The 12,898-nt window shown below is 37.1% G+C and overlaps 1 protein-coding gene and 1 pseudogene across 3 annotated transcripts; one reads left to right on the forward strand and one right to left on the reverse strand.

The window, feature by feature from the left end:
• Positions 1-4,307: 4,307 nt before the first annotated feature.
• On the forward strand, positions 4,308-7,924 carry LOC113349562. 3 transcript variants are annotated; one of them, XM_026593535.1, is made up of 7 exons: positions 4,308-4,657; positions 5,183-5,215; positions 5,990-6,175; positions 6,291-6,353; positions 6,441-6,584; positions 6,846-7,029; positions 7,546-7,924. In XM_026593535.1, the coding sequence occupies exons 1-6, from the start codon at positions 4,469-4,471 to the stop codon at positions 7,002-7,004; spliced, it is 774 nt and encodes a 257-aa protein (XP_026449320.1). In that variant the 5' UTR covers positions 4,308-4,468; the 3' UTR covers positions 7,005-7,029; positions 7,546-7,924. The 3 variants fall into 3 exon arrangements, with proteins under 3 accessions (XP_026449320.1, XP_026449322.1, XP_026449321.1); XM_026593537.1 differs by lacking the exon at positions 7,546-7,924 and adding an exon at positions 6,640-6,688 and having other exon boundaries at positions 6,441-6,548; positions 6,846-7,005; XM_026593536.1 differs by lacking the exon at positions 7,546-7,924 and having other exon boundaries at positions 6,441-6,548; positions 6,640-6,966.
• Positions 7,925-9,089: 1,165 nt separating this feature from the next.
• On the reverse strand, positions 9,090-11,426 carry LOC113352334 (annotated as a pseudogene).
• Positions 11,427-12,898: the final 1,472 nt, after the last annotated feature.

Consider the following 12,898-nt stretch of genomic DNA (forward strand, 5'->3'; position numbering starts at 1 on the left):
TCCCTTATACATAATAAAAAAATTTGGGTATCTTTGTGGTTTATTGCTCTTTCTCTTCGCGATCTACTTGTAGTTGATATCCTTATTTATATTAGGATTTTGATTGTCTTGATATTTTTTTATGTATTTTGATGTTTTTGTTGATCTTGTAAGCGAACATGTAATCACTATTTTGATTCGAATGAATTGACCAAAAAAAAGTACATTTAACCAAGGTAAATAGGTGATGTAAAAACCAAATAATTTTTTTATAAATCGCGAACTCTTGTTAAAGACCCCTCCTATTGACAGGGACGTCATCTTATTCCAAGGGACGAGAACTTTTTTCCTTTTTTACTTTTTGGATCAACCAAGACCCACCACCAAATTCAACATCGGTCCCCAATCGACCACTCACCACCACCATGGCTAACAGTTGAGAATGATCTCTAACAATACCAATAATGATTATTTTTATTTTTAATGTAGAAATTTTAAATGGATGATATCTGTTTTAGTAAAACTGAATTTGTATTGGAAGAAATTCAAAGAGAGAGATTGGTGCCCTGTGTTTGCTAAATTATTCAGTTCAACAGATGTTGGGTTCAAACGTCAAAGAAGTAAAGTTGTAACACATAAGTTAAGGAAGATGCTGAATTAATTAGTTTAACATTTGAAGAAGATGGATCAACATCTTCTTTATTTTAACGAAACGATATACAAGTTTTTTTTTTTTTTTTTTTTGAGAAATTGAGAAATATAGACCTATTTGAAACCAGTTTTCAAATAAAGGCCTGTTTTTTTCAACTTTTCAAATATAGGCCCGTTTCCACTATTCCATCCATCTCGGTTAAGTCACATTTTATTTTTATTTATATACTCTTTATTCATTGCCACGTTAACCTTCTTCATCCTTTTAAGGTTCGTTGATCTCGGTACAAGATCGCTTCACCATTTTCAGGTTCGTTACATCATTCCCCAAAAGGGTTCATCATTCAAGTGTTAAGAGTTTAGAGTTTAGGGTTCATGTTTTTTAATTCAGTGTTCAGGGTTTCCAAGTTCAGGGTTCATGGTTTTAGGGTTCGGGTTCCCAAGTTATTGGTTCCAGGGCTTTTAGTTGGTGGAAAATCGACCTTGCACAAAGGAGATGGGGTTTAGGGGTATATAAGACTTTTTAATAGGTGAGATAACTGCCACCTTGCACTTAACCGGATGGAAGTCAAAACATACCTATATTCGAAAAGTTCAAAAAAACGGGCCTATATTCGAAAACGCATAAAAAAACAGGCCTATATTTTCAAATTGCCCTTCTTTTTTTTAGGATCTTAATGATGATTGATGAAGATATGATCAAACTCTCTTTCTATTTGATATAGATTAACTCTTTTTCATCAAGAAGGTTTTATATTTGGATCTTGATAATGATCAAGATGTGGTAATTAAAACCTCTTGTTTTACTGAATGAGGAAATCAAAGTGGGAACAAAATTTGAGACTTGAACTGCACCGGATGGATCGGCCCTGCAACTATAACTTTCATAAAATGTTTGATACATTGGGCCTTGCGTAGATTACCTGCATCTATAACAAACTTGCCCTGTTAAGGCCTATTCCTATGCACATGCCAAACATTATTTTTGGCATATATGCACCCACTATGGGTACGCCAAACTGCCAAACTCATATGCCAATATGTTTTTCCTGTCATATAGGCATACACGACATAGTTTCCACCGAGCGATAGAGTCTCGGTCGCTCGATGGTCAAACATTCGTGTGTTGGTCATTTAATCGACAACGATAGTCAAGCTGTCGCTCGCTACTATGATAATCGCTTATTAGATCTGAATCCATATTCCCCCCCCCCTATAAATACCCGATTTATACCAATTCCAACCCAATTTCAAATTCATTTCACATGCCTAGTGCTCGCATAATCGAAGTGGATTTTACTTCAGAGGAAGATGTTTCTCTAATTCGATGTTGGGTTTTAGTTGCAAGCGATAGATATTTCACTTTAGAGGCTTTTAACCTATGGGACACTGTATTTCAAAGGTTTACGGTGTTAAGTCACGTAAATCCAACAAGAACAAATGAGTGTCTTCAAAATCGTTATTGTTTTATCAATGACAATGTTAGAAAGTATCAGCAAATTATGTGGTTGATAAAAGGGGATAACCCTGGGTTATCAAATGAAGAACTAAAAATCAGAGCTCGTACCAAATTCGGCGAAGACAATGGAAGATGGTTTAGTCCGACGAATGTTATGAACTCTACAATATTCATGTGCAGGGATTCAAATTATAAGTATTGTGTTATACAATCAAGGTTAATTTTTGATGAATGTAAAACTAGTTTCAATCTGAATATTAATCTAAAAAGATAGTTCCATTAATTTAAAAAAAAAATACATTTCATCTAATTTGCTTACATTTCAACTAAAAGATTACATTTAAACTACTCATTTGCTTGTCCATTTCCTCCCTGACCAAAGATCCAATTGCCTGCATTTTCGGGATCCATAGAGTTGTTCAACAAATCAGTTATGGTGCCGGTTTGAGAGTCACTTGGTGCTTGAGTCTCATCAGAATCACTATAACCTTGATAAGCAATGGGATGAGGGGGTATGTTAACACGATACAAATCTTGGAATACGTTTTGTTGATATTGATGCTGGAATGGTTGAAATGCTGATGAGGTCGAGGCAATTGGGGTATACAGATTCGTTTTCCTAACTATTTCCATGTTCACACCACCACCTGGAGTCATTATGTCAGTTTGCAATTACTAAACATGTAAGAGTTGTTTCTTCACCACCACGTACTACTTGACTATCTAACACCATGTTTGGGGTTGAACTTTCTGGTACCTCTTCCATAGGAAGACGTCTCAATCTTCTTTCACTTCTTTCACGACTTTGTTGACTTCAACGTCTTTGCTGACTTCCACCTGGACTCATTCCTCTACTAGCTCCTGTAACACTGGGACTCAAATGAGTCATTCTTCTACCATCTCCTGTAACACCGAGACTCATTCCCCTACCACTACCTGAACCATCAGTACCCTCAAGTCCTTGACTCATCTCAAACATCATGTTTTCCCTCATTTTTTGCATCTCATCCAAGTGAAAACTCTGAAATCCCTGAAATAGAGTCTCAAAATCGTTCAACCTGGTCTGATATTGCAACTCTGTAACATTGACCCCGAAGTATGGATAAGTCCGAGTAGGTGCACTAGAAACAATTGGATAAGTAACAATCTCTCCAGATGTGCTGGATATAGTCTTTACTTCCCAAGAAAATGGTAGCATGTTTGACGAAGAACTTTGAGAAGGATATGCAAATGCGTCACCCGTCTCTGGTGGAGGTTGAGAAGGAAGAAATTCATTGTCAAGTGGCAACCTACCTAAAGCTGGGAAATCCATCCGACCCAAACTTTGCGGTTGCATAGCAATATTTGGTTTGAAAATAGTGTTATACCAAGATAGGTACTCATTTCTGTCCATCGGCTCCCGGATCAATTCATCAGCTTCTTGCCAATGATGACCTTCCCTTATCAATTTGAAGTAATCGTCTGCTGAAACATCTGAACTAGGATAAGAAAGGTGATTAGAGAATACACCAAGATACCTTCTAACTCTCTCTTGAACAACAGGGGGAAGTAATTCAAAAATTGTACGTAACTCAGTCCATCCACCTCTTAGATTTATCGAGTTAGATCGCTCCTCATGATCAGAAAGGTGATTAGAGAATACACCTTCACCGGCTACTTGTCTAACATTATTAAACTCGTAATTTGTATCCACAACAAAACTTACTCCACTGCCTGAGGTACTAGTACATCCTGCCTTTTTGTTTCTTTTTCTTCTCTCCATATTTGTTTCAGAAAATCAAAAGATAATCGTTTTAGCTTAAGAAGAAGTTTAAGAAGAAGAATTGAGAAGATAGGTGCGGTATTTATAGGCGTCAAAAACTCGAACGGTGGCGATATTAATTATATCGAAAGCGATTGAGTAAATTTGAGTGATAATATCAATATCTCCAGCGATAAAGACTTTATCACTGGAGATACTAATAATATCGCTCGCTAGAAACTCGATCGCTTATTGGTTTTCCTATAGTGGCGCAATCGGTTTGCCATGCCACCTGGTATACCAAACATCAATTTTTTGGCATGTCCATAGGAATAGGCCTAACATCCACGGTCTTGTTAAAACGCGTACAGTCCCACACACTGTACCCTACATGCATCTCAAAAGCTAGCACCTTTATGGAAAGTAAACCTAACCCCAAAAAAATAATAATAGGGGTTTGAAATCTCTATTGTCTGGCTTCTCTTTTTAGGAATTTATCCTATTCAGATGAGACTAAAATCAGATACATTTCCATTCCAAAACTGATTAACAAACAAATTTGAGAAAAGAGAGCTTCAATTTAATGGAGGAACTCACATTTCAAACCCTCTCAACTGTACTCTCTTACAGAAACCAAAATGGCCTCCATCTTGAATCAATCTACCGTTTCCGGCCATGGTGATGATGTAAGTCATTACCAGCATGGCATTCCTGGAATCCCTACTGACGGAAAAGTTGTTCTACTCAAGAATTCAAAGCTGGGGTCTGAAGCCTATCTTGTTGGGACTAATCATATTTCTAAACACAGTGCTGAAACTGTCAAGAAGGTAGATTTTTGGTTTTCTTAGACCTTGATGTTTCTTTCAATCAGTTATATTTGGGGGTATTACACTGCTACTGTATATTAAAGACATAATTTTGCTCGTTCAAGCCATTGATTTTGCCATTGATAGGGTTTTGTTTTTGGTTTCGTCTCCAGATTATATGTGGGGGTATTACACTGCTACTGTAAATTAAGGACATAAGTTTCTTTGTTCAAGCCATTGATTTTGCATTTGATAGCAATTAGAAAACCCTTACTGAAGAATTGGTGTAGGCTGAGTATGTTGTGGTGCGAGATTAGAATTAATAGATGCAGTGTAGAACAACAACAAGCTAAGAATTGATTGTTACACTTTTGCAAGTGTTGTTTCTTTTCATAAATACCTTCCAATTGTAGATTGTGCGAATGTCCTTGCAATTGTTGTTTATTACTTGGGGTTCTTTCTAACATACCTCCCTTGTGAATATGATTGTTAGTATTACTGTTTGAACTCTGTAAATTATTAATGGAATTTTATTTGGCAATGCAGGTGATCAACTATGTAAGGCCCGATGTAGTGGCGGTAGGTAACAGTAACACTCTCTTTAACTAGTCTTCTTGGATCAATCTTCTTTGGGTTTGTTCCATCGCCAACATATTTTACTTGTTGAATGAGTTTAGTCTTTTGGTTTGGGTTTCTTTGAATGGGATCTTTATGTGTCACTTATCGCTGTTCCAAGTAGCCATTATGATTGTGAGCTCGGATTGAATGATATCATCATAGCACATTCCACTTTCAACCAATGCCATATTCTTTATACTGGAGACTCATCCCATTAGAAATTCATGTACAGTGATCGCTATCACATTTCAAAAGAATCAAAATCCATGTTGCCAGAATTATCTTATTATTTATGTATAAGCAATCCGAATGTATTATTGTAAGCTGAGGTAGGTCTATAAATGGGACACTTGGGTAATTGAACACATGTTTAGATGATTAGATCCTTCCCAGAGTCACGACATCCATTTGAAGTTTCCAGAATGTCCTCCACCTTGACTGTGTGAAGGATCCAATTAAAGCTTTCAGGCCACTAGAGCTCAAGGTTACCACCTGCAATGTATCATTTGCGCTCAAGCTTTCATTTTCTTGATTGAGACTGTCTAGTCGGACTGTCTTAAATAATGGTTGAGCTGTGTAGCTTAGACTGTCTTAAGTTTCATTATAAAAAGGAACTTAATAATACATTTATAGTTACATGCTTCTTATAATTTTTTTTTGCTCATACTAGGATTTTTGGTCGTTTTTCAGTAATTCTTCAGTTTAAAGGAATAGAATGACATTGCCTGCTTGCAGGTTGAGCTGTGCGCCGGACGTGCCACAGATATGAATCACAACCGGGAGTATGTTACCTTGTTTGATTTGCTTTGCCGATCCATGAGTGCTCCACGGGGATTACGCATGAAGTTTGGTAGGTTTGCCATGGGTTTTTCACAACGCCAGATGCACGCAGATGATAAAATTCCAGGCCTGGAGTTTAAGGTAGCTGTTATAAATAAATTTCGGAATGTTCACTAACTTGTTTAATACTTGATTTTGTTGTTTACGTACGTTAGACATATTTTTTCCATATTACAATTTTAGAGTTGCTTTCCAGGTTGCAGTGGAAGAAGCTTCAAGGGTTGGAGCAAGATGTTCCCTCATTGATCAAGATGTTAATGTAGTAATCTTCAGTTTTTTTTGCTTTCAGTTTGTCGAGTAATCTTTTCTAAAGCAGGATTCTTAAGTTTTTAGTTTTACTTTGCAGCTCATCCTTGAAAAGGTGGCAAAAGCATCCTCTTGGAAAGTAATATGGGATAGTTTGCGTACTGATGGCTATCAAGATACAGAGTACACGAGATCATATGTAAAGAAAGTTAATATTCTCAGCAAAAAACATTTTCCGGAGTTTGTAAGATTCTACTGTCTCACTCTCTAATCTACAGTTATTTTAAAATTACCTGAAGGAAATGAAGCATCGCATGGAAAGTTCCGTTTTAACAGGAAGAAACAGGAGTATTTTCCTCCCTTGCTGTGCAATTCTTCCGTGATTATATGTTGTCATTTCTTTTTGATTTTGTGGTCGCAATACATCTTACAGTAATTCTTGTTCGTTTTTCCTCTTTAAGGAATGGAAAAAACTTAATATTCAAATCCATTTCAAATTGCACAGTTCAAGGTGCTGACTGAAGACAGAGACAAGTTTATGTTTGAGAACCTTCGAACTTTTGAAAAAAAAAAGTTGTGGCAGTGGTTGGGATGGCTCACTTGGATGGAATCGAGTTATTGTGGAAACATGCAGAGGAGGGTGACAATAAGCAACCTTGCATAATATCCGAAGAGCAGGGATAGGCAAGGTAATCTCATTATCATACTCATTGATTCTTTCTTCAGTTTGCTGCATACATCACTTGCTTGATACTGGACACGAACTTACTTGTCTGATGTCCTTTAGTTTCATGATATCCATTCTTCGTCCTAGTCAGTTTAAAACTTTAAATAGCGTACTGATTATAGGAAACTTTATTCTGCACGGTGCAAATTCTTCCACTTATGCTAGGTAATAGAGCAAAATGATCCAACAAGTCAGAGGTCGATTCATGCATTTAATACCCTTCAAAAAAAAACCAAGGTCGTGACATGCCGCTTTTGTTTGAGACCATGTAGTATAGTCAGGAATGGAGAAGAGGGGATGGACTTGGTAACTTACATTTTTTGCGCTTGTTTTGTAAAAACCAAGTGACCATAGAATTCATTGTTAGAACTGTGTCGTTTTCCATTTTAACATACAATTGGTGTATCTTGCGCCTATGGAACAATACATACTATTGTAGACTGAGTTTCTTAATTTGATTTAGAGAAATTCATGACAGGTCAATGCAGGGTAGTTTGAAGACTAACTTTTCGAGAGAATCTGCAACTTACATCTGAGATAAAGAATTTAGCTAGAGAAACACATGTTTTTTGTTTGTTTGGTTCAGTTTCATCCTTTACTCTGGGGGTTGTTGCGTATATGAATGGTATCCTTAACCAAGGTGATATAATCACCAAAGTGTAATCAGTAGAAATCCGTCGCAATATAATCGTCTAGGTGATATTGTCATCCTCTCAAAAGGCTTGAAATTTTGTATAATTTCAAAAAATTGTATTTTGAGACTGTGGCAGGAGTTCTGCTTGCATGAACCAAAATTGTCATATTTGTCCCAACTTCTTCTTCTTTTTTTCTTAAGAATTGTCCATAATTATTGTTTATGGGGATTTTATAAATTTTTATTTTATTATTATTATTTTTGAAGAATTGTGCTGAATTTTTGTTCATGGGGATTTTTGCCAAAACCTAAAATCTGGCCCATGATTAGCAATGTAGTGAGGATCTCCTCACACTCCACGCTATCTCACATTTTGAACACTAATTTGGCAGCCTCATAGTTCCACTTCGATATGTGCTCACAGATTCGGGTACAAAATGATACCTGACTTGAAAAAATACAATGCCGCGCCGTATCGCGAGAAAACCCAAACAAACATGGTGTTGGTCTAGGCTATCCATAGTGCTTGCTCTTACGGAGTGCACATAGATTTGGGGCCTAAATCTGGTGCCTCCATCGAGAATAAAAACCATTTTTGGCCATACTTAGATCCGTCTTTGCTGAGTGCCGACTAGGTTTTTTGTGACCTAGGTTATGTACAGAGAGGTGTCCTCAACTGAGATGCTCACCTAGAATCCTTCTCCCCTCTCTGTAAAACAACAATCACTTTTGTCCGCTAATTTTTTTTGCTCGATACAGAGGACTAAAAAGCATATACATTTTATACAGAAAAGTGAGCTTAAACTTCAATTTGTTGAATAGGAGAAGCAGCAGCAGTGGAGCGAGTATAACCAAAGAGCAAAAACCAAAAAAAAATTGGTTTACTCCGTGCTGTGATGCTATGGTGCACGAGCAAAATCTCGCCCCACTTTGGTCAGACATAACTTTAATTTCCGCCCCACCATCAGGCGCACTTTATACTTACGTCATACCTCAAACGTAATTTATATCTACGCCCGTACTTTTAAATTACGCCAGACTAAAACCAAACTAAAGACCAAAAGATGGTCTGGTTTTTGGTTTTACTCTAATTTTTGGTCTTTACTTCGTTCGACTGCGGCTGCTTTCTGGACCAAAATTTTAGCTTTAGTCGTCCGCTGTGGATGCTCTAATTACGAAAATTTTAACAGGCACTGACAGCAAACTGGAAAGAGTGACAGCAAACTGAAAAGACCCTCTTATCTCAGTCAGGGTCACTAAACTATCTTTGTTTGTGCTACACGGTAAAATTTCTTTAAAATAATAGTTTTGGAACCGAAAAAATTATTATTTTACAGAGATTATTATTTTAACGAGAAGATATTTAACATGTGCAAGTCTAATTGGGACTAAAGAATTTTATTATAATACGAGTCCTGCAAACTCATATAATGAGGTAGCTTTGTTCTACAAAATTCTATAATATCATTTTCAGATGGTCTTTCGCATTCTGATTTTATACTCACAAAAGCGCAAGGAGTTTCTCCCCAAAATTTGTCGGGCCGAGCTACCACAGCTGCTTCGTTTATTGCTTGGTGCGCATATAACACTGATTCAACTTCCACGCTACTTACATTCTCTCCCCCGCTTATAATCACATCTTTCAATCTATCCTTTATTTCTATATACCCATCAGGGTGCATCACACCCACATCTCCTGTGTAAAACCACCCATCTTCTTTCAAACTTTTGGTTGTACCTGATGGATCCTTAAGATACCCTAGCATAATTGATGCACCACGTAGAACAATTTCACCGGTAGAAGACCCATCTCGTTTGACACTTGCACCAGATTCAGGCTCTAACGCATCGATTTCTGTCATTCCAATAGATCTTACACCTTGTCTCGCTTTCAACCTTGCACGTTCTATCGCATGAAATTTGTTCCATTCGTGTTTCCATGCACACAGGGCCGAGATTTTTTTGCCCTGAAGCAAATTTTTTTCTATGCCCCAATTTTTTTTTATTTTTTTTGCCACGACTAATAATAAAAGATAAATAAGTTTTATAGGTGTGTAGAGCATTGTAGGACAAGTATATCTCTAAAATATTAGGTTTAAATATGCTATCGTCTAATTTTTGTAAGAAAAATATCTCCTAAAATGTGAGGTAGTGAGAATTTGATAGTGTGAAAGGATCTTCCTCGTGTTAGAATTACAAAAAAAATTGAGAAATGAAAAGGAACTATGAGTTACGTTTTTCAATTAATAATTTAAGACCGAAAGAACACAAGAGATTTGGGTGGTTATTTAGAGCACCTTTCTTTTAGGCTACAAAAGCCAAAGGTAGAAAAAACGTTGGTGGAAAGAAAATAACGAGTTTGTAGAATATTCAAAATAAATCCCCAATTTTTTATGTTTATTAATATTTGTCCTAAATATTTACGTAGTATAATCAATAAGTCCCTTCTAGAATTTTATTTTTAAGTAAACCCACACTATAAAACTGGGTTGTTGCCAGGGACGGATCCAGGAAGGATAAATTTCCTTTTAAGGCCCGGGCTAGAAGCTTTGGTCGAGCAGATTTTTTGTTTTTTTAGCTTGTGGGCTGGGAAGGCTACCCGGACTAAAACCCCCTTTAGCCCAGCTGTAGGTCCGTCAGTGGTTGTTGCTGCTCTCTAGGCCTTGCTGTTCTAAAGTGGGCCTTTCTCTGATTACCCTATGGGGCCGGCCCTGATGCACACGTCACCGCACATCCAGCTGTTCGGTTAACCCATAACCATGACTAACTATAAATCCAAGTGACTCCATTCGAAAAAGAACTGGTATAGGGGGTGGAGCTCCGCTGGTTAAAATTTGAACGGGGTTTGATAGCGGTTTAATATTCGGACAGTTTGCTAACATGTTCAACACAACTGGTGCCCCACACATATGGGTGACACCATGTTGACGGATCAACCCATAAATTGAAGCTGCATCAAATTTACGTAGGCATATATTGACTCCACCAACAGCAGCCATACCCCAAGAGAAAGACCACCCATTCGTATGAAACATTGGCACAGTCCACACAAATAGAATATGGGTTGTTTCGGTACAGACCAATCCATCAATGAACCAACGGTCACAATGAATAGACCACGGTGAGAGTGGACTACCCCTTTAGGAGATGAAGTGGTACCTGATGTATAGTTCAACACCATTGGGTCCCACTCGCTTTTAGGACGGACCCAATTGAAATCAGGATCACCTATACTAATCAAACCTTCATAAGTAAAATCAAGAAAAAACTCATCGACAGTAGACATTAAGATTTCATCGTCGTCCATGATGAAGATTAGTGTAGGAAATTTAATCTAGGACGGAAAGAGTGAAAAAGCTTCATGAATTAATGAGCGAGAAAGAAAATCAACAAAGATGACTTTCTATTCACTGTGATGAAGGAAAGGCTACGTGCATCAAGACGTGTATTGATGGTGTTCAGTATGGCGCCACTCATACGCACAGCAAAATGAAGTTCATACATAGCTTTGGTGATAAAACTGAGATGACATCTCCACGTTGAATACCCATTGATTTCAAAGATGAAGCGAGTTGAAGACATCTACGGTTGGTTTGGCTCCAAGTGTAAGTTGTTTTATTGTAGATGATGGATGTGCAATCACCATATACAGTTGCTGCTCTCTCTTGAAACCCTAGTGGTGTCAACGGTGATGAGTTTGCTGGACTTGGTTTTAGTAAATCCATTGGATAAGAACAAAAAGAACTGAAGAAGAATGTCGTTGATGAACTTGGTATGGGTGGTTTGAGTTCTTATGGCAACAAATTCACGAGAGGAATCTCCATGGATTGTTGAGAGTAAGGGTTCGATTCGGGTTCTGCGAGATCTGTAAGTATTAGCGAAGGATCTGATGGTGGTGGTGGAAGATGATGGTGATGGAGATTGAAGATTTCGGATTGACCGAAGGAGATGAAGAGACATGACTGAATTACGAAGAATCAAAATGGAGACTGCAAAATTGGGGATTTAGGGTTTTTAAGTGGCCTATCGGGCTTTCCACATTTTAAATAGACATTTGGGCCCAGGGGGTGGCCTATAATAAAAGAAAAAATAAAAAAATTCCAATTAATACGTATTCTATCCGTATCAGAAAAAGTGATATTTTTACTTTTTTTTTTTAATTTAGCCAATAAAAATATCAATTTTTCCAAAAATGAAAGTAGAGATGGTATATATAATTCCGTCGTAGTCCAGATGGGCGAAGTTTTGAAATTGTGTCTGAGCAAATCTTGAAAAAGAAAATCAAACCACCGTATAAGAAAATCCCTGCAATAGGCATCTCACCAACAGGAAGATCAAGTATGGCGCCTCGACTTGTTACTCGATCCATCGTGTTAAGGAGGTTCTCAAGCAACCTTGCCTAGACTTGTTACTGGATCTAGGTTAAGGAGGTTCTCGAGCGAGAGTCTGCCTCTAGAGGAAGATCTTGTTAAAGCAGTCGAGAATCTTTCCAGAGAAAAAAAAGGAACTTACGAAAAATAATAATCATGGAGATAAACAATGCACCATGTTGTTTTCGGAAATTTCTATGCCCGTTCTTTCTGTTATAGTACTACATGGTGGAATTTGAACATTTGGAGAAAAGTTATACTTTAAGCTTTTTATTCAATTGGTAATCTTGCTTTAATACATTACTGCTTATAGGTGTTGTTGATAATGTTGCAAAAATAAAGTTCTAAATAAATGAAAATTAATATTAAAACCTTTTCTTAAATAATAAAAACACCTCCAGGCTAATGAAGAATTTTTCTGATTTATTTCTTCACCACCTCCAGGCTAATGAAGAATTTTTCTGATATATTTCTTCACCACCTAGTTAGACGTTCATGATTTAAGTATATTGGCTTTGAGATATGTTTTATAAAGAACCTCTCTTGCATCCATCCACGTAGAGTACTTCATCATTAGGCTAAGTCTGCGATTAGTATACTGGAATAGAATTGCCATAAGACTTAATTAAGGGGTTATTCTAGCTGACGTGGACTTCCAATCTAGCATCTAGATTGAGAGGCCATAAGATTAAACTTAATCTTCTATGTTTTAGTATGAGGGTTTGAATGCAAACGTTTCTTGAGTTTTCTGCTACCAAGTTCTAGTAGAATAAGGTTTGAGTGTGCTTTTCAATCTTTATTAAGATTGTTGAATTTTGGAGGGATAT

The sequence above is a fragment of the Papaver somniferum genome, chromosome 2 (assembly GCF_003573695.1).
Source record: "Papaver somniferum cultivar HN1 chromosome 2, ASM357369v1, whole genome shotgun sequence".
NCBI lineage: Eukaryota > Viridiplantae > Streptophyta > Magnoliopsida > Ranunculales > Papaveraceae > Papaver > Papaver somniferum.

Coding starts and splice junctions, on each gene's coding strand:
- LOC113349562 (XM_026593535.1), top strand. CDS start 4,469: ATGGCCTCCATCTTGAATCAATCTACCGTTTCCGGCCATGGTGATGAT. Junction 6,176..6,290: donor TTCCAGGCCTGGAGTTTAAG/GTAGCTGTTATA, acceptor GTTGCTTTCCAG/GTTGCAGTGGAAGAAGCTTC. Junction 6,585..6,845: donor AAAAACATTTTCCGGAGTTT/GTAAGATTCTAC, acceptor CAAATTGCACAG/TTCAAGGTGCTGACTGAAGA.